The 22,220-nt window shown below is 37.1% G+C and overlaps 1 protein-coding gene across 1 annotated transcript in view; it reads left to right on the forward strand.

Annotated features, from left to right (window-relative positions):
* Positions 1–22,220, forward strand: part of IMPG1 (interphotoreceptor matrix proteoglycan 1) — a 50,432-nt gene that overhangs the window by 20,107 nt on the left and 8,105 nt on the right. Inside the window, exons 7-12 of the mRNA XM_066545903.1 lie at positions 605–751; positions 2,012–2,070; positions 3,808–3,828; positions 5,233–5,486; positions 6,902–6,978; positions 7,786–8,287. Coding sequence (XP_066402000.1) covers positions 605–751; positions 2,012–2,070; positions 3,808–3,828; positions 5,233–5,486; positions 6,902–6,978; positions 7,786–8,287 — 1,060 coding nt within the window. The remainder of the gene's footprint in view (positions 1–604; positions 752–2,011; positions 2,071–3,807; positions 3,829–5,232; positions 5,487–6,901; positions 6,979–7,785; positions 8,288–22,220) is intronic.

The raw sequence follows: 22,220 nt of genomic DNA on the forward strand, positions 1-22,220 counted from the left end.
TGCTCACTAACAGCACCTGCTGGAAGAGACACCTCTGAGAGAGGGGAGGGGTGCTGGGAAGGGCTGTTCTTTTCCCTGTCCTGGCTGCTGTGGTCTCAGCACAGATGTGTGGCCTCACAGTGGAGGGAAAAGCTGCAAATATTGTTGGTAAACAGCATACAAAATACAACAACTTTTAATAGCAGCAAAGTCAACTGCATAAGAAAGGTGTATTATGGGTAGGGATAATTCCCTTTTATTATCAGCAAAAAACAAATGCAAACCTCTGAACAGAAAACAGTTGTGTGACTTTATGATGATGGAACTAAGACTTGGTAACAGTCTCTGTGCAAGAAAGGCTTGATTCTCTTCATCTTCATTTATGCATATCAAAGACAATTCTCAAGTTACCTCTCAAGTAATAGAAACTTGTTTGCAAAGACAGAAGAATTAAGCCAACAGATATACTAGGAACTTTCACCTTTTGTGGAATGTAGTTCAGAAAGTTATTTTGGGGATGATCTTAAACGGGACCATTTCTACCTATTAAATACTGAATTGTGGAGGGGAAAACTATCTCTTGGTTTTATTTATTCCCTTTTTGTCCTTGCCTTTTCTTTTCCAGGAGCTGGGAACAAATGCAGTCCCTGAACTGCCTGTGGAGCAAATGGTGGAATTCAGTGTGACTCTCACTGATCAGGAGTACACAGCTGAACTTAGTGACCCCAACTCCCCAGAGTACCAACAACTAGCTGCCAAATTTCAGCTACAGGTAGGGATGCTTAATGAATGCAAAAAATTGTTGACTTTGTACCTTGGCTGAGGTTCATACTAGGAAATTATCTTCACCATGAAATAGGATTAGTATGTACTGCCCTCACTTTAAACAGGTCATTCCTGTTTTCTCAAGACCTTCACGTTTCCTTCATGTGTAGTATCAGCTTATCCCCAGATTTAAGCCATCTATTCAGCCAGCAAGCTAACAAGTCAACACCTTTGACATCAGTAGAAGCTTCAGATAATGGATGAACAGAATAACTTTAGGAATTTTGTTCAGACTTAATCAGGAATTCATGGGCAACACTTTGTCATAATTTAATTTCTACAATAAACCTAATGAAAAATGTAATATAAATGTTAAAAGTAATTAGCTACTGTTGTCTGAACTATTCTTCAAAGGACATACACTCATTGTGCATTACCAGGGTTTATGTACGAATTGGAACATCTGTTGTATTTTCAGACAGTTAATAATATTAACTGAATGTTCAGCTATCAGTTTAACTGATAGCAGTTAATGACTTGAGGTTCCCAAAAGGTTTTCTTAGTAAAATTAACTAAAGCCTCTCACCAGTTTCATGAACATTCCTTAGTGGAACCTATTTCACTTTCCTGGTTCAGTTCCAGATATGTGTAGAAAAATGGTAAAGGATGCATTGGCAGAGCTGGCAAAAAATGGTTTCTCTGAAGATTTTCAGCATTACCCTCAGACATAAGTGCCTGCAGACATTGTGTAGTACACATGTAATGCCTCTTCTATTCAAAAACATGTAATTCTACTACTGTTAACACTAGAATAAAAATTGTATTGTTATTCTGTTTGTACAAGACAGTTAAAACTGTTTCATTTCTAAATGATTTGTCAGATAATATAAACTCATTTGCAGTTGCTTAATATGTCTAAATAAATAACAATTTACAGGTGACTTGAATCACAAAATTATTCATGAACCAAAACTACTGAAAATGAGGAAACCATTTGATTCATGTTGTTTTAATTGCTGTTCTATGAAATTGATTATCCCTTGTTTGCATAGTTACATTACTAAGAAAAGCAATATTAACGGGTAATACAAGTACATGGAAAGCAAATTTTGTGTTTAAACTGAGCAATTATGATACCCAAAAGAGGACAATTGAGACTGTTTCCTAAAGCTCTTTCTGAAATATGAAAAATATTGTCTATGTAGTCATCTTGTGATTGCCTTTTAGTCATAGATCTTATGCTGATTTTTTTTATGGTTTTCTATAGATGAAAAAAATATTTGAGAAACTTCCAGGATTCAAAGAAATCCGCGTGTTAGGATTCAAGTAAGTAAGAAAATGGGGCTCTCCTTTTTGTTGGTTCCGAGGGTTCTCCTCTTCCTTCCTGTCCTCAAAAAGGAAGAGACCTGTAGAATAGTGGGCTGTGTATTTCTGTAAACAGAAAGCAATTTTATGGGAATATCATAGGGACAATATGACAAGAAGTACAGACACATCCCAAGTGAGACTATGAGGTTTTGAAGTAGCAAAAGTAGCTTTGATTCCCCTGAAGCTTGAAGGACACAATAAATTCTTTGAATTGTTTGTTAACAGCCCTGTATTAAGGACTTTTTAAAATGACAAGATAAAGAGAGTTAGTAGCATGATTAGTTAGGTGACAACTTTTTTGTTGCCCTTCATATCTTGCAGCGAAGGTGCCTTAGCAAGAGAGGGTTGCAGGAAGATGCATGTTCACACATATAAAACTTTTTCAGTAGTTCTTTCTCAGGCCTTACAGGCAATTAAAAAAGTTTCACTTTTTCAGTAAATTTGTGTTCTGTCTTGCCATTTCTTTTAGTTTTAGCTTCCTTGTGTGTTTACTACTAACACAACCTCATTTACTCTTTCAGAGAATAGAGAATTTATAGGGGAGGGAGAGGACATTGCATAAAGAATCAAATGAAAAACAAATAATAATAGTAAGAAACTGCAAAAAGGAAAGAAAGAGCAGGGAAAAAAGACAAATTTATTCGGTCTTATGGCACAGCATCAGGAACACTCAGTACTTCTTGCAATATTTAATATATGTTGAAGAACACTCATATTGCAATGCAATTTTAGACAAGAGCATCCTTCTTCCTAGCATTTCTCTCTACAAAAATTGCCTAGGAAAAGGAGAGAGAAGAGCAAAATAGTCTGAAAATTAGTTCCTTGTATTTTTATATTGAAATTAATAAAACAAAAAGCTGCCTACTGCAGTACAAGCAGAGAAAATGTATAGTAGATCTCATAGTTACAACTTGCAGTACCTAATCTCATTTAGTTGTGACTCCAGGAGGTCTGGGATCCACTTTGCTATCATATCTTGGACTTAGCTGGTATGAAAGAACATTCATCAGGTGGAAAAATTGGATTGATTCCTAATATCCAGTAATTTAGTTAGCTTTAGGAGTTACAGATCAGCAAAGATGGGTGTTGCTGTCCACTCTCTCCATGTAGTACTCTTGCCATGGTACTACACATTCTAGCAGCATTTCCCACAAAGCAATGAAAAAAGACAACATCATAGGTATTCTGGAGAATTCACCAGGGAAAATAACTGAGCATTATGTGTAGAAGGTCAACATAGGCATGTCTTCCAGAGGTAATTAATGGTTCAAGTTACCCCTGTGACTACAGCCTGAATAGACATCGTGGATGGTAACTGTGATCATGGAAAGTACTGCCACAAGTGCCCATTGCCACCACAGATTTTAGCAGTGACAAGGCTCAAACTGCACCATTTCACCATGGAAATAGGAAAGCTGATATTTCAGACTGCCATGGTAAAATAAAATTCCTGTTTCCCCACACAAATTCCCCCACAGTGATTCCCATTGTTTGGAAGGGAAAAAGTGAACTGATGGAGAGTAGACTGTCAATTTCACACAGAGGTAAAAATTGTAGATGACATGTAGAAGATAAGATAAATTGTCAAAAGATGGTTGTGATGTGTGTGACAACTATTTACCAGTAAACATGAATCTTTATTTTTCTTTCTTTTGCAATCCTTTCTCACATTCTTTATTCTGCGATGAAATGAAGACAGAAGAAGGAGAAAGATGGGTAATCTTTCAGTCATTCATCATTGTTTTATAGACTAATTATAATAATAATTATTATTAATAACTTTATGATGTACATAGATAAATCATTAAATGTCTTTATCTTGATGTGACAAAGTGAATTGGTTGTGTTCTAAGTACAATATCTGCCTAAGTACAAAATCTGTGCTATAAAGTGTCAGGGACACCTTTAATCTGAATGTTTCATGTAATCAAATTTTCTTAGGATGTCTCTGAAGAAAAGAAAATCTTTGACCTAAGAAAATTCACATTCATATGACTAAAGATTTATACCAGCTGTATACTGAAAGGGAAAAATAAGTAGGAAAACTTTATATTCAAATTTTCATTTTTGATCTGCTGTTTCCTAGCTGTATTCCCATGTACAAAATATTTCCATGAGTATGTAGAATTTGATTTGTTATCTCCATTATCAAGGCAGATAGAATAGCAAAGAGATCAGTTACTAGCTTGATAAAATGCAGGAAGTTTTTCACTGGTAATACAAACAGCTACAGAGTCTATTGTTGTTGCTGCTTAAAAGTGCTACTGGGGAATAATTTTTCTAGCAGTTTCCCAGAATTTCTCTCTTGCTCATGCTTTAAAAGGAAGAATTTTCTAATGTGTTTCCTGAATTCTTGCAATGTCATATAAATGCAAATATATTGCACACACTAGATAAAAGTGAAATTCTTCTCTTTATTGTTATTTGACATTGTAAAAAAAAGTAACATAGTGGAATAGAAATGTTTACAATGTACTCACTATTTTTCATTTAATTAGGTGAATTTAACATGTATAAAAATGATGTATTAAAAATGGTGAATATTTGAGACTTCTGTTAAACATGAATTCCAGGGAGAAGCCATACACACCCATTTGCACTGGGAAAAGCTAACTCCCACTGTGAAAAAGTGATTTGCTTGCCACATTAGCTGGCTGTACTTTGAAAAAGAGAAAAAAAATGTCTCTTGTGATAAGATTTTTGCTTATCTCCAGTTTTATGATCTAATCCCTTTTCATAGGTTCCTGAATAATTAATGTGTGATTATACGTTCTAATAACCCCAGTGTGCCTTCATAGCTGTTTGAATCAGTAGTCAAGGACTTCACACTATATTACCAGTTCTACAGATTTCTGAGTAGTCAGATTAAATCAGATTATGTTAGAAGATTTTTGCAATTATCTTCAATGTGGGAATTTTTATTAAAAGTTATGCATGGGAAAAAAAAAGGAGTTAGGTGAAGAAAAAGTAATTTGAAGGTGACAGTCTCATTAGAAAGATGTAAATTTGCATTACTCTAACAGAATATGTTATGGCTGCAGATTTGTTGGTATGGAAAATAATTTCTCAGCCAGTGACTGATTTTGCTGCTCTGGGCACTCTCACCTTTCCCCCTTGCAGATCCAGCAGTACAGTAGCAAGATACGTGGTGAACTTTGAGAGAGATGGCTCAGAAACCAAAGGCACAGCAGATGACATCTCAACTATTGGATCTAATAAGGTTGAAAGTGAAAAAATACCAATTTCTCCAGTTGAAGAGAGGGAAATATCAGCAACTAAACTGACAGTAACAGACCTTCAGCAGCTGGTTGCCACTGCACTCCATGAAGACCAGTCCCTGCCAGTGGACCTTGGAACACTTCAGTTTACTGATGGTCAGTAAAGCAGGTGGCAGGTGCCAGGCACAAGCCTGAATCTTGCCTTCCCAAACTGATGCAATTTCAGTAAGGTGTCCTTTGCTTCTCTAACAGATGATTTTCATCTGGCATAGTCCATTCTTCTTGGTGTTGAAATAAGTTAAGTTTTATGGTAAAATGTGTCTTTATACAGCCTAACTTGCAACTGTATTAGAATATTTTTTCTTGGTTTTTTGTTTTTTTGAACACTAACATCATTAAGAGGAGAAAAATAAAATAAATACTATGAGTATTCACTGTATCATTTTAACTTCCAGTATGGACACTCCTCTTTCTTTAACAAGAAAAAAAATTAAATCTGCCTCTTACATCAGATTAGCTTTCTGAAAGCTCTATCTTTATTGTAAGTAAGCCATCTAACCTCTCAGCAGCATCAGAGACATTGGCACCTTAAACAGCATTTGATCCCAAGATAAAATCAGTAAAGATGTGTTTCACTCACACACTGAAACACAGAGGGAGTGTAGAAGACAAGCTGGGTGTGAAAACCTCCAGCAGAAGCTGAAGGTCTGGTGTTCAGTAATCCAGCTAATAAATATCCCTTTCTAGTTCATCAATCATTTTTGCAAAGCTAGCAAACTACTTTTTGAGAGATGTGTTAAAAAGGGGGGAAAAAAATTTGAAATAATTTTTCATATGCATATTTACTGCAACAACCTCAAAACCCATACCAAATTTTAGCTACAGTGTTTCATTTGCAAAAAGCAGCATTTTCCTACCAAAAAAAAGTTATTCAGTTGAACTAATACTTTCTGTAAGAATAAAGTGTCATATTTTAATGTATAGGAAAAGTCCCAAGAAAAAATTTTTATAGAACACTTCAATAATAAATATTTTAATCAACTTTCTCCCAATAGTTAATTCTAATAACCAATTTTAGACAAACGGTTTGCATGCAAGTACTTTTAAGTTCTTCTCTGAGAGGTGAAAGGAGCAGCCTGAGCACAAAAGCCAAAACACTGACATGGCAACGGTGTGGACTCAGGCTAAAACTGGAATGGCTTGAGGCTTAATGAGCACAATATAATGAGTCATTGTGGTCCATGCAGATTTAACTGAGGGGTTCACACTTCAGATCATTTTAAGCATTCCTCCATGGTTCAGCTCTCTGCAGACCTATCCCATTTATGCTAAATAAAGCATATGAAGAATAGTGCATATAAAGTTTGGTTTTCTTCATAATTGCCTTTTTGAATGGGAATTGATACTTTTTTTGTCTTTAGATGGATTTTTAAAAGCAATTTTTGGATGGAGAACATTTTAGTACTGTTTTTTTTAATTGAGTTTATGTGTTTTGATCAGTTTTCAATGTGCTGGTGCTGAAGTATTCTGTGCTGTCTCTCTCTTTCTGATGTTTTTGACTTTCTTTGCAGAAACTATTGTACCACCTAGTGATTTAGACAATGATATCCAAGGTGTGGTCACTATTCCTCTGGCAGGCCCTGATTTGGTAGGTTAATAACACTTTTCATGTTTATTTATTTCTCCATGGGAAAAGAAATACACAAAAAGTTTCTTATGCTGGAATAACATATGTGCCTTTTGTACATTCTGTAAGGATGAATATTGTGTTGTTTTACTGCAGCAGAGATACTGTTTAGAGCACTTACAGGTGAATATTACAGCCTGATTATGTTTTCCAGATTTAATTACAATGTAAACAGTGGCTCATCAGTTCAGCAGTACATCTTAATGACAGAAAGAGAGCAGTTTACAGGGCTAGTTAAAGTCATCTTCCTTCCACCACTTTTAAAATTACAGGAACTGTGATCAGGATCACACGTACATGCCAAACATTTTACTCATCCGACGAGTTCATAGCAGCCTTCCTGTATCTGAAGGGGCCTGCAGGGAAGCTGGAGAGGGACTCTGTCAGACAGAGTTTGTCAGATCTGTAGTAACAGGACAAGGAAAATGGGTTCAAATTGAAAGATGGGAAATTTAAGTTAGATATGCAGTAGATGTTCTTTACTGTGAGGATGGTGAGAAACTGATACAGGGTGCCTGGGGAGGTTAAGGATGCCCCAGCCCTGGCAGTGTTCCAGGACAGGTTGGATGTGCCATTGAGCAACGTGGTCTAGTGGAAGATGTCACTTACCACGGCAGGGGACTTGTGACTAGATGAGCTCTAAGGTCCCTTCCAACCCAACCCATGTTGACTTAGCTATTTGCTAGCTCATGTGGCTAAAGATTATTGCCTTTTTAGCAATGAAGTTCAAACATAATAATGAAAGCTGCTTTTTTAAAACTTTTTTAGGAAGAACTCCCACTAGGTTATCCCAGTCCAGCAACAGTAGATCAAAGAGGAGATGTATTTGTTGATGAATTTACAACTGAAAGCCCTGCTCTAAGTGAAGAAATCAGCATCCCTGAAGAATTTAATAATTTTATTACATCTGAACCTGATTTTCCTACCAAACCCTCCAGAGAACCATTTCAGGACAGATATCCATACACCCAAGTTATTGCTACTGACCACCCAAGTTTCACAGTGCCTTTCAGTGCTCTGGGTAGCACCAGCAGTCCTCCAAAACCAGAGGATTCCTATTTGCCTCCCCCAGCAGATGACTCTGCTGGCCAAGACTCGCTCACGGGTGGCTCTGAGTCTCCAGTGGAGCTGGCCACCACGGGGAGCTTCACCACACCCCATCTCCTGCCTGCCAGAGAGCTGGACAGGGAAGCTGAAGAGAAGCAAGAACTGACTGACACAGCAGAACCTCCTTTCAAGGAAGTCGACCAAGACAGCCTGTCTGGACAAGGTAAGACACAAGAGATTTTTATGTAAGGGAGAGTAGGAGAGGTGCAGCTGTTGCGACACGTGCAGTCACGCGTCAGAGCAGTAAGCATTCCTTTCCATTGTGACAGAAAATTCTCCTTCACAACCAAAGGTGAAAAATGTACATTTCTGATGGTCTCTTCAGCAAAATCCTAATGCACCTTAGTTCAAAGTTGTAAAACCCAACAGATGCCAAAGGATAAGGAACACTTAGTACAGAGTATTATGGTAAAATTTCAAACAGGCAGAGCAAAAAAACATGTCAGTGAAAAAAAAAAAAAGGAAGTTCTAGATTAACATCCATTCATGTTTTTCTGGATTAACACCCATTCCTTTTTTTTCTGGATCAATCAAATCATAACATCAGTGTTTTAGAGAGTAGAGGATGTAAAAGGTGCCAACCATCAGCTCCTGACTGGGAAGAGCACAGTGCATTTCATGGTCATGTTGTTGCATGTTAATGCACTGAATATAAACTTCCCATTCTATAATGTTGCTTTCATAAACAGATTTTGGAAATGAGAGAAAAACAAATACTTTATGATTAGCAGAGTGACTTAAAGTTTAGAAAAATCACTTCTTACAAGAATCAGCTGTCAAATGTTCCTGAAAATAATGTTTATGATGAAAAGTCTTGCATGCAACTATTTTCAAATGTGTGGTGAGAAGTCTTGTAGTGTTACTGATAAAAGCACAGCATACCTTCAAATAACATTCATTATAACTGTGGAAAAGTGCTACATTTGCAGGGAAAGGAAAGTCATGCATTTTTCATTCTATTCACTCATTGCGTTAGGGACTTGATGTCATAAAAACTGCATAAAGTCACATATCTATTTCCCAATTTCTTAAACATGTCTTGCCTATAAGCTTCAAATGACTGAAGGGAAGAAGCTGAGGATCTTTAACTCACTTGCACTGACCCCTTAAGAAATTATTTGCTGCATATTTAGGTTAGAACCTGTCAAACTGCAAAATAGAACAAAATCTAGAGCTGTAAAAAAAAAAAGCCTACCCCAAAATAAGGTATCCTATCTTGTTTCACCTTGTTGAATAAAAGTAATGTCTGAAACAAGCACCACAGTATAAGAATTCCATCATTATTTCTGCAGCTGAGTAGCAGGGAAAAAAAATAATTGTTCCCTGTCTAAAAAGTAGGGATGCTGTGTTGGCAATGACTCAAAGCTGCAGCTATTATATTTTCTTAAAAGCTTACACTACACAAAGCATACTGCATGCCTAACAGTCAGGAGAGCTGTTAAAAACCTATTTCTTGAGTTTTTAAAATGTATACTCTTTACGCTTTAAAACTTTTTTCCCTTTTTAAAGCCTTTTTCAATTTTGGCAGTCCTGTGTGTACAGTATTTCCTGTAGCCTTTTATTTCCTGATATATTGTCCATTTCATGGGAACTAATGGAATTCAATCTGGAAATTCAGGTTTTATTAAAGTCACCAGTGTTAGTACTATTAATTTTAATATGGCAGCAGAACCTACCTGGTACAGAATATTTCATACTTTGTTCCTGGCTGCATTTCATAGCTGCTTTTCTTAGTAATATTGAAGGGAAAAAAAGTCTTTAAACTGTTTTTGGTGTGAAATGGCAGGAACTACTCAGACAGTGCTGTATAAGGTTGGGCAGAGGATTAGAATCCAAACAGTTGCCTGAAATTCTACTGTATTAGTTTTCAACCATTTCCCCACCCTACTCTCCAGAAGATGGAGCACATTTTCTTCATCATGTGTTTAGAAATCTAAATTCACTCTTCTTTACCATGAAAGGAAAAACTGGCTACCAAAAATAACATAGTCTGAGGTTTTTTTAGGTATTAGCTCTGTTTCAGAGATGGGCTTTATTGCACTGGCTGTCACGTGTGTGCACTGGGAGCTGGACATCACTCCAGACTCCTGAATATTGAATGTCTACATCCCACACCAACTACCTTAACTGGGCCTGCCCAAGATCACTGAGCAAGTAACTAAAAAATTTCTTTCACAGTTTTTAAAAAGATAAACAGCCTCAGCCTCACACCCATAAATACAGGCAAAGTTCTGCATACAACACCTAGAGAAAGGTGAGCAGAAACAGGTGAGGGATGAAGAGTCCATGAGAGGTGTCCTTTGAAGCCGTGGAAGAATGGGAATTGCCAGGTGTGGGCAGCCAGGGGGATTCAGGACAGATATCCATACACCCCAGGGGGAGGGATGAGCCAGGAGCAGGCGTGGGCTGTGGAGGTGCAGCTCTGCACAGTGAGGTTGTCCATGGGCAGCCAACAGCAGGCCAGGGGGATTGGAGCTGGCCACATGGTGATGGCAGCTGCTCCACCCCCTGCCCTAGTCCAGAAGCAGCAGGAAGATGCCAAGCTGTCCTTAAGGTAAGCCTAGTGTTCTGGGATTTCACTACAGAACTAGAAGAAAGGCTGTGGACACTTTTCCATATCTCTAATTGAAAAGTTCTGAAATGCCTGTATCAGATGTCACTATTTCAATATCTGACACCTCAGAAAGGTTTTTCTTTGCTGTAGCACCTTTAAAATATTGTCTATTTCTATTTTCCATTTACAACTAGTGCAAAAAAGAGAGTTTTTTCCCCCTACTGTCTGAGATGATACCTGATCACTTTTCTCCAGCATTCTTCTTTCTTCTTCATATTTTCCTCCTTCTGCAGTTAAAAGTCATTAGCATTTCTTCTGCACAGTTAAATTTCTTCTCTTTGCAGTCCTCCTGCAACTGTCTAAAACAGTATGACAATTCAAAAGGGAAGCAATTTATGTAATGTATTAGACAAATGTTATTTCAAAAACCAAGAAAATTTCAGCAGTAAAACAGACAATAATATTTGGCTTCCTAAACAGTAAGAAATGCAATTTGAATTTGTTTTAACTGTAGCCACTAACAAATTGTACAGTCCAGGTAAATGTTTATCCCAAAATCCTGGCCATCATGGAGGCAGCATTATTTCTGGAGAAGTTATAGCAAAAAAAACCAAAGCTGCAGTAAAATCCCTCAGCTACTCAGATGTACTGCATCTCAGTTTGAGGAGCCTGGGTCATCCTCAGGCTTTCAAGAAGGACTCTGAGAGACAAAGACTCTGCAGGGTTTATTGGAGGAGTTTTTCCTGTGAGAAGAAACCACTGATAAGGAGTATATGATGGTCACATCTCTGTATGTGTAACTGATAAAAGTCTCATTAATTATTTCCATAATTAATCTCATGTTCACACAAACCTGCTGTGAGTTGTCCCCATTAATATTATCCTGCTACCCAACAGTTAATTAGGTGGCACACTCGTCACTCATTCTTATTTCCAAGTAATCTTTAGGAAAAAATCTCAGGGTTTTGCACATTTGTGGATTTTTTCTGCCTCTGTTTCAACCTCAGCTGCCTTAGCAGTGTCTTTTCTTAGCACAGTTTTCTGTTTGGCATAACCAGCATTGTCACAGAAAAGAAAATCCCATTGTTTCTTGCAAGAACCTCTCTGGAAGTTCCCAGGACTGGAATTCACCCATTCATTGTGCCAGGAACGCTCACCATTTTTTTTACATCAATGGATATAGAGGGTAAGAGCTCTTCTGTTCCCTTGAATATTTTTATGTTTTCCTCGTGTGTTCTTGGATCATAAACTGACAGAATTTTCTTGACATTTTTGCCCATCAGCTTCTCTCTGTGCCCTTCCACTTGTCTCTTGCCGCTTCAGATGTGCAAAGAGCGTTTCTTGTGAAGGTTGCCTGACGTTTGGAGAAGTGAACAGGTAAGTCTAGCAATGTCATTTTCTCAAGCACCTTATACAATATTAAGTAGTCTGAAAGTTGTCTACAAATTGAAGATGAGGGTGAACAGAAGAGTTCCAGCAGGCCCATATTAGGATATGCTGGATTGAAGGAAACATTTTGATCAGTTAGAACTGCCTACTCAGAGTATTCCAGAGGAATCCTAAACATATTAAAGTAAGTTATTAGCATCTGGTCAGAATTTAATGACAACAATCTGCCCAGCTGTCTCCGTGCTGGGAACAGCAGTAGCAATTGGAATAGAACAAAAACTACATCACATCTTCAAAATATTCTTAGAAATGCTGAAATGAAATGACTAATCCAAGCAAAAAAGTTTGAGAGAAAGTGAGCACTATCTATTTTTCCAATTTAACACATGACTTGTTTAAATTATTAAGCTATCCAACCACTTCTGTTTTACTTTAAGGCTAAGCTTGTCTTCCTTCAACTATTATTTCTTATTCATGACCCCCCAAATACACAACACAAATGAACCAAAAAGAGTGATAACTTTCTTTAAACTCAATTGGTAATTCCAATGACTCATTAAAATGACTGTGTGAAGTACTGAAAACAATTTATATTGCTGCTAAGAAAATTTGTTTATCCAGATGCAAATCTTCTCGTGTAATGAAAAAATGTATAATAATGAAAAAATGTAACACCCCATTGTGCACCTATGAAAATAGCAGGAAGATAGACCTCAGTGCTTCACCACTTGTTCAGTCACACTTTGTAGTCAAGCCTACAAACCACCCATAATTCTTCCTCTTTGTTACAGTGCATGAAGGAGCTCTCACTCCAGGAGGGATATATATGTGTTGCTGCATGTGGTTTAATTCCACTTTGTTCCAGAAAATTAATTTTCTTTAGAACTAAAGGGCTAAAATCTTGAGGCAGTTTACAGATTTTAGACATGACTGCAATAATTCTAATTGTCTAATAAAGGCGAACATAAAAGGCAGAAATAGGTTCAGAATTTGAAAGACCAGTATCACAAATAATTTTAAATGTGTATTTTAAATATATTATTGTCCTGAATAAAATTAATTTAAAGCCCCTGGTCTTTGCAGCATTATAATCAGAAGGATATTCTAAAACAAATAATACAGACATCTGTGCTGGGAGTGTAAGGTTAACATTTGTCATGTCATAAATGAAGGAAACTAATGACGTTTACGTGTCATGTAGTCCAGTTGGAACAAATATTAGGCAAAGTGGCTCTGCTGAGACTAATACACCCTAAATAATGCATTTCCCTCACTTATTAAAAATCCTTGGTTTTGCTAGAAATGCTGGGTTTAAAAAAATTGTGTTATGATCAAATGGTACTAAAACTTTGACTTTCTAAATTATTAATCTCCTCTCTTTGGAGAATTCAATATTCTCCAGCATAGGAGAGTCCACTTGACCTCAGACTGGAAATTTTTTTAGTCTGTTCCTTGTTAGAGAAAAACTCATGCCACCTGCACTGGACTGTTATAAACAAGTTGTAACTTGGGTGCTCTGAATAACCTCTGCTCCATCATCTGCTCCATGTCTCAATGGAATTTTGTATCTCTGTCTATAGACAGGGCTTGGCCTTCCAGCTTTGATCTTCTCAGCCATCTTAAGATGCCTTACGTAGATAGCACTGATGCTAATATCAATTTAAGCAACTAGTGTTTTTAAAACACTACAGTGTTTAAAACTAACAAACAAAAAAACATAAAAATCTTAAATGGAGACATATTTGCAATAATCACATTAAATTTAATGTGATTCGTGTTTATGAATATTTACAACTTAAACTGCTGTCAGGGGTGTCATAGACTTTTTGGTTTTAATTGAAAATGCAAGTAACTTCTGACTTTAAGTTGAAGATAACATGCAATTTTTCTCCCATAAGTCCTTAACATTTCTTTCTCAAAATTTCTATGAAGTTCTATAGAGGAAAAAACTAAATTTCAAGCAATGACATCCAGGTGTAAATTAGAAGGACACAAAAATTTCACTTGCATTCTGTAGAACAGCAAGATCATTACATGCATCAGTAAGAACATGATTAAACCAAGCCTGGATGCAAAATATTTTTTCTTCTTCATTTTTCTGAATTTACATGTTTGGCCTTCTCTTTCATTCTTCCCCAGTTGGTAGACATTTTAAAATTAAATTATTGTAGTATACAATATTGGTAGAATAGTGGTGCCAATAACAGAGTTTTATAGTCAAAATTTTATACAGAGTCAAACATTCCTTAATAACCATCTTTATTGCCATGCAGTTTGGAATAATGGGCTTTCAAGCAGAGTTGGAGCAGGGAATTTCTGGCACAGAAAAGCCTGCTGGGTTTGACTGAAAAACAAAAAGTATTATTCATGAATGGCATCTTCATAGCTTCCTAAAGTCCATCTTCCCATAAAAATTGCCATAGTTTTAATTTATCTTTCTAGAGATGGAAAGAAATTAAGTTGGGAAAATATTTCAACACATTTCAGTCCTTTCTCCTAAATGTATATCTAGCCTAGAACAGTTGTTGAAGTCCTGGTTAAACTTGTATTAAATAATTAAAATAAGCTCAAAGTTCCCTTCTCATCCCTATTCTATACCATCTATATCTACACCTATGTATCCTTGTGTCTTCATCACCATTTCAGAATCAGATACTGACACTTCAAAGGGAAACAACAAAAATTAAAATTATGCTGAATAAATCTTGAAGAACTTCACAATATGCCTACATGATACTGCAAACCTTGAATAATAATAATAATAATAATAATAATAATAATAATAATAATAATAATAATAATAATAATAATAATAAGTAGTAGTAGTAGTAGTAGTAGTAGTAGTAGTAGTAGCAGTAGTGTGGCTTGAGGAGAATGCATGCCCGAAAGCATCAAGGCAGATGATTTTAATGGTGATATGTGGCAGAGTAGAAGAGAATAGAGTCAGCATCAGCTGCAGTTGCAAAAAATAATGATTTCTTTTTTTTTTTTTTTCCTGCTGGTTAAAAGGAGGTTTTTCCCTCTTATTAACAATTTCTTTTAAAACTATGGCAAGAAGGTTAGTGTTAGTAATACTTAGTTCTTTCAGGGGCAGTCAAGGGAGTATTTTATGGACAGCTCACTAGTTTTTCCTATTTTTTGCATCCCAATGTACCTGTAAGTTCTATGAGCAGTTTGAGTAACAATGTTTCATCTTTGTATTGTCACTGCCACTCAACAACAATTGGAAAAGTTAAATGAAACTCATCTACCTTAATCCAGTCATTTCATGTGAGAACAGTCCCAAATATTAATTTAACTGTAGTTTTTTTTAAAAACCAGCTCATGGCATAAGACTTCTGCCCCCCAGTGTTGTGTGAAGGTCTCTTGAGGGATTGCACTCAAACCTGGGACCAATGGCTGTAAGGACGATTTTCCTGCTTTATGGGTTTAACATTGAGCATCCTTCTGGCTGCTCTGGGCTGCTCAGGTCCACAATCCAAGCATGATGGGTGCATTCAGCAAGCCAAGTCTGCACTAAGGCATCTGACCCAGTCCTTTTCAATATCAGTAAGATTGAAATGTATTTCTACAATGAAACATAAAGACAGAAGGATCTTCCCTCTTAAATATCTCCTTCTATCTCTCTCACAAAGTCACATTTTCCTTTTAAAACATTGAGAAAAATCAGACTACCTACATCCAAGGCACAATTTAGAAGACCAAAACACTCCTCATTCTATAACTTTCATTCCATGAATTGTTTTCTCATACAAGAGACTACATAGTACAAGGGGGGGAAAAAAGTATGTTCAGTGTTTTAATTTTTCTTGGCAAGTCTTCAAGTGCTCATCTGATTATGAAATTATAAGAGAATCACTGGTTTTAACTTTCTGATTTCATGTTTTTCTTTTCTGTTTCAGGTCCTTGGTCAACACATTACCTGAATTTGTATCGTGTAACTTGTATTTTGTTTTTGTTTTTACCATTTTGTAAACTAATAAACTTTGTTACCGCAAAACTGTCTGATGGTCCCATCCTCTACAAAAATTTGCTCTTTTTCCTGTTGCACAATTGAGAAAAATAGAGAAAACGGGCAGGAATTTGGAGAGCATTTTAAGTACTGAAGGATAAGCAGTGTTACTTGTCAGATTTTGTTTCCAAACATTCCAAAATAAAATAAATCAAAAAGAGTATTCCAGGTTCTCCATTTGGGGTGCTCCAAAACTGTTATAGTGTCATACAGCAGTGTTTGCAACATTTAGAAGGATGTCTCTTTATTTTTCTAGGTGTTTGTAAAGACCCAGGCTGTTTTCACATAGATCTCATTATTTTAAATTCATTAAAGAAATTTTTCAAATTTAATTGAGAGCATAAAACAATGGGAATAAGAGATGTTAAATCCTCCTGAAGCTATTGTTTTAAACAAGAGTTTTCTTATTTGGTTTTGATTCTATTCCTTGGTAGAAGTGCATTTCTCTTTGCAAATTCACTGCTGCTGGGGTTTGCTTCCAAAATTAGCATGGTATCTTTCTTGTTTAATATATATTTTAATATGATATTTCTATGGTAGAAAATGATGCAGAACGTCAATACAAAATATCTTACAATACAAAAAAGTCATGGTATCCCTGGCATTTTTTACATGTTTTTATGTAAATGTACTTACAAATCTACTTATTTCACAAGAGCATTTTATTCTTGGTTGCATAATTTTTAGCAAGGACTTTAGTCAGAAAACTGACTTTCAGAGTGCTTGAGCATTAGTGTGTAATTTTATCTGGCAATCTCAGTAGCAGAAGAGGTAAAAGGTTCTGTAAATGGTGAAAGTGACTTGTCATGTTATGGAAATAACCTGCCGCTGACCTACTGTCCACACAAGGTATCTGATTATGCACCTCACCTTTCTGTAAAATATTCTTATATTCTATTCAGAATTTTGGGTCTGCTTTAAACAGCAGCTATTTCTGTATTGTTTAAATTATATCTGTGTCTTTGAAATGCTTAATCCTCTAAAACTGCTGAAAAATGAAAATGCCAAAGACACTAGCTAAGGTTCAACATCAGGTTTCTCAGCATATGAATTTGATACAGGTCTGAAAAGTAAGATTGCTCAGTTAATAGTTTTCTGTTCTATCTCCACCTGTTGTACTTAAATTATTAACTTGAAGTCAAAAATTTTTTTACAAAATATTAAATGTATTGATTTCATTGTTTCAAAACTTTAGAGTCTTCTTTAGAAAACTTTTAATTGAAGTAACAGAAGTCCTTTATAAAACAGCAAATTATTTATATAAACGTACTTATAGAACAGCAAGCAGAATTACTATTTTCAGCCATGCTATGGCAAATGCATGTGAAGTTATAATCAGAGAAAGAATGAATTTTTAATCCCACAAGAAACTGATATTTCAGAGGACTTGTACTGGTGCAGAGACCAAATATGAAATTGTTCAAGGCAGATGTGACTCCTTTCTGCAACAGACTGACTTCCATAAAGTCTAGGGGAGCCTCCGTTTCCCAAGGACAGTTGCATCAATCAAAATACTGACAGGCATTACGTGAAGAGAATTCTTCACCTGTACTGAAAATTCTGTGTGAGTTGAGTAAGACTGGCTGACTTGCAGCAGTGAAATGTTTACGGACAGTCAGACTGAGTGAGCTGCATCATTCTGCTGCTCTCAGGCAGACTTGGCTACTGTGAGGGGAAAATTGCAGAGCAATAAAAGCAGTCATGGCTTGGCTTTTTTCTTAATGGTTTTCTCTTAATCTTTATGCATTGAAACAAGTGAAGAGTTCTTTGCATTTTGTTTCTTCAGTCACTGCAGAAGTAAATAATACTACTGACCTCCCAAAAAGAATTCATGGTAAAGATCCCAATGAGATGAGGGCAATGTCATAACGCATCCCCAGTCAAACACACAGTCTGTGGCCCTTCACAAATTACTTAGCTAAGCAGGAAAGTCAGTAAGACAGGATTGTCTGGTACTGAACAGAAGGCTGGCCTTGATACCCATGTGGAGAATAGCTAAAGAATCATCCTTTGTTCATAATGAACATAGACAGGATTAGTAAGCTTTGGTTGCTCAATGCCCTGAATTCTGTAGTGGTTTAAATGTTCAGGTCTTGATTTCACAAATTTTGTCTTACTCTTTAAATTTTCAATGTCAGGTAGAAGTAAATAGTCCTGAGAATAATGAGAGAAAATTATCATTACTAAGCAGTATTTTATTAAGATAGAAAATACTCTTCTTGTGACATCATGTGAGAATGATATTTATCTTTGAGGCTGAGAACATTGATAATGAAGCACAGCTGCAAGGTATGGAAATTTTCAAAATAAGATGAAGGCTTCTATAAGTTACACAGAACATCACAGTAGTGGAGTGAGTAGCAGAGCTAGAGCTGTGCTCTCAGGCTGTCCTATGAAAAGTTAGACTAGCCAAGAGCTCCAGTGTGGATGCTAATGAGAAAGGTTAATAGAGAAAAGAGGTTTTAGGACTGGAGGATGGAGGAGAGATGGTGTGTGTTCCCAGTGAACTCAGGTTCCCTGGAGTTAGTGAAGAAAGAGCTTTATGGATTTAATGGACACTGAACCTCCTTTCTGGAGGGTCCATACAGACAGACAGAATGACAGTCTTAGATCACTGTGGCTCTTTTGTCTTGGCTTTGCAGTTAGAAAGATGAATGTAATCAGTAATCATGTGTTGGGAGACACTTGTGACACATTAGGTTAATGATCCTCTTCTCTTAATTCTTTTAATCCTCATATTACTTGTGTCCTAGTTAAAATTAAAGGCCTCAGACATAAATTCAGCACTTTGTCTGTACACAGCAGTCCTGTGTCCAGGGATTTAGTGACATTTCAAGCACCAACAAAACATGTAAATTTGAATGCATCTACCTTCTGTATCCATCTGGTATTGGCATCAGCAGAGCTGCACACAAGGTGATTCTTACTCTGTATTTTGAACCAATCTCTTAACTGCACACTTTTCCCTTCTTTGGTTATTTCTTTCAGCCAGCAAGTATGCAAATATATACATAGACATTGTAGCACTGTAACTTTCATATACAGAGCATGTACAGAATATCCACCAGTGGACTTGGGAAATATGTCAGTGCTTATTATGCTCATGAATGAAAGGAAATGCCAGGACCTCTTAAAGTACAACATTCTGGGCCTGCTCATTAATGCAAACCCTCTAGGAAAATGTCTTATGACAATTTGACCTTTCCCCAACAATTACTCCTTTTTCATGGTCAATTAGAAGGGTTTCCCTCATTTAAAAAAATATGAGGGTCAACTAATCAGATACCTAAAATAAAGTTGTTGAAATGGCAGGGTTTTTTTTTTTTTCTGATAACTCAAATCTGTGTATTTCATTCCCTCAGCAGGGAATAAATGCCTACATGGACAACTCCTTTTACAAAGATGTAATATAGCATGGGCACAGGAAAATGCCTCTTAATTTAGTGTTTTCGTGTCTTTGCCAATGGGTGTCTAATTTTTGTTACAATACTCTTGGTACAATACTGTCCTGCCTTGGCTATGCAGTACTAAAAAACATCTGGGGAGTTCAGCAAACAACTTCGTGAGAGGGTAAGAGGTGGCTGAAATTTGACTTGCAGTTTTTATTGCAGACATCAGCTTTTAATTCCATTGTATTGTTTAACCTTCAGTGTGGTTACTCTGGGAGTATATTTGATTTCATTGACTTATTTTGTGCCCTCTGTGGATTCCCTACACCTGAATGATAGTTCTATAAACGAAACTTTTTGCTGAAATGAAATATGCTGAGACTGAGTGTCTAAATCTTCCGAGTTTGTACTTGTAGAGGTTTCATAACATAATTGTCTTCTGATGTGAAAATCTCATCTAGAAAGCAAATTGGTGAAGTTTTTACAAACAATTCCTTTGTGATGAATGATGTAAGTGCATTTTGTGTTCTGTTGCAAAATTTTATACATATTTTTATGTGCATATGGATTCCAAGATTCATAGAATAAGTTTGATTGGGAGGGACCTTTAAAGGCCATCTAGTTCAACCCCTTTACAATAAACAGGAACATCTTCAGATTAGGTTGCTCAGAGTCCCATTCAATCTGACCTTCAATATTTCCAGGGATGAAGCATCCACCACCTCTCTGGGCTGCATGTTCCAGTGTTTCACCAATCTCATAATAAAAAAACTGTTTTCTTTACATCTAGTCTGAAAATCAATATATATTGATGTAATATATAAACCCAACATTTTAAATGCAAAGGGTTGGGAAGGGTTTGTTTTTCATTTCACTGACCAGCAGGTCAAGGGAGGTAATTCAATTCTGAACTCCACTCTTGTCACAACCCACCTGGAGTACTCTGTTCAGCTCTTGCCCCCCCAACACAAAAAACACCATGGAGTCCAGAGGAGGGCCATGAAGATGGTCAGAGGGCAGGAGCCCCTCTCCTATGGAGACAGGCTGAGAGAGATGGGCTTGTTGAGCCTGGAGAAGAGAAAGCTCGGGGGGAACCTTACTGTGCATTCCAGTACCTAAAGGAGGTGTACAAAAAGTTGGATGAGGATCTTTTACAAAGTCATGTAGATACAGGACAAGAGAGAATGGCTTTAAACAGAAAGAGTGTAGATTTAGGTTAGATATTAGGAAGAAATTCTTTACTGTGAGGGTGGTAAGGCACTGGAACAGGTTACTCAGGCAAGTTGTGAATACCCAATCCCTGGAAGTTCAAGACCAGATGGGATGTAGCCTTGAGCAAGCTGGTGTAGTGGAAGGTGAAGCTCCCCATGGCAGGGGGGGCTGGACTGGATAATGTTTAGGTTCCTTTCCAACCCAAACCATTCTTTGATTCTATGAAATGGCTCGGTCTTCTCTGTTTCATCCATAGTTCCTAACTTCTTAGGATTGAGTTTTATTGAAGCCTTGTGTAGACAGAGGAAAATCTTGGTAAAACGAGCTGTAAATCATTGCAGTGCTGATTTCAACATGTCACTTGTGTAGGCAAATCTTGCAGCAGTAACATGACACCTGTTAGACAAAGAACAGGTCAGTGATCCCTGGGTTTGGGACTGGTGCTGTGCCACAGTTGGTGCCCAGCAGCCCTTGATTTGAGCCCATTTACTAACAGGAACCAACACAAACTGTTGGGTCACTTGCTGTCTGTCTCTTTCAGCTGGAGACCCAGTGATTGCTAAGAACTGGCAGCTTATAAAAACAGGTGATAGATGCTCAGAGATCATCTTGGTATGCCCTCAAGGCCTTTTAAGTTACTTTGCTTATAATAAGAGGATGCCAGAAGACCTTTATAGTCTATGTATAGACCATATGTATATATATACACACAGCTATATGCCAGGTGTGCAATATATACATATGGCTGTGTATTTCTGCTTCAAATTTCCTGCAGTTTCAAAGCCATTTCAGTACGTCTTTCTCCTGTAGTTATCTTTCTAAAATATAATCTGCCTAACAAATGCCATCACAATGGTGTGTGCTGGAGTGTGTGCTCTCATGCTGAGAGAGGTGTCTGTGGGGCTGCAGGCTCATCCCATCAGTAGATCATCCTGCATTAATGCCTCAGGCACTAATGCTAGCAAAGCTGTTCTGAGTTCTCTTAACTGATAAGTGACTCTCACTCCTTAGCAGCATAACAAGTAATAGCAAGAGCTTTGTAAACAGAGAACATCACTAGGCTTTGCTTTTCTAATCTGTCCGTATCCTTAATCATACAAGAAACATGAGGACATGGCAAGAGAAGAGCATCTGAAGCTTTTGTTGAAATGAGGTGGCAGGACAATTGCCACCTCATTCAGGCAAGGATATTCCCAATGCAAAACTTTGCTCTCCTTTCATGTTTTCATTGGCCACTGGGAGGAAATCAGGATGTAGGGAAAGGAAGAGTTGATCAGTGGGAGAAAAATTTCTTTCCTTACTGCCAATAAGTGGTTTTGCCTAAAGGGGGCTGCTAAAAGTTCCATGTGAAGAATGGTATAGCACTGGGAAAGGACAAAGGCACCAGTTTGGGCAGGTGGCTTGGTGGAGGACATCATTTATTGTGAAGTCATTGTGGCCAGGTAGCCTCAAGCCAAATTCAGAGAGTCACATTCCCAAAACTTTAGATTTGGATTTCAGCTATAGTTATATCCTAGATCCATGCCAAGCCCCGATGGGA

This window comes from Molothrus aeneus, chromosome 3 (assembly GCF_037042795.1).
Source record: "Molothrus aeneus isolate 106 chromosome 3, BPBGC_Maene_1.0, whole genome shotgun sequence".
Classification (NCBI taxonomy): Eukaryota; Metazoa; Chordata; class Aves; order Passeriformes; family Icteridae; genus Molothrus; species Molothrus aeneus.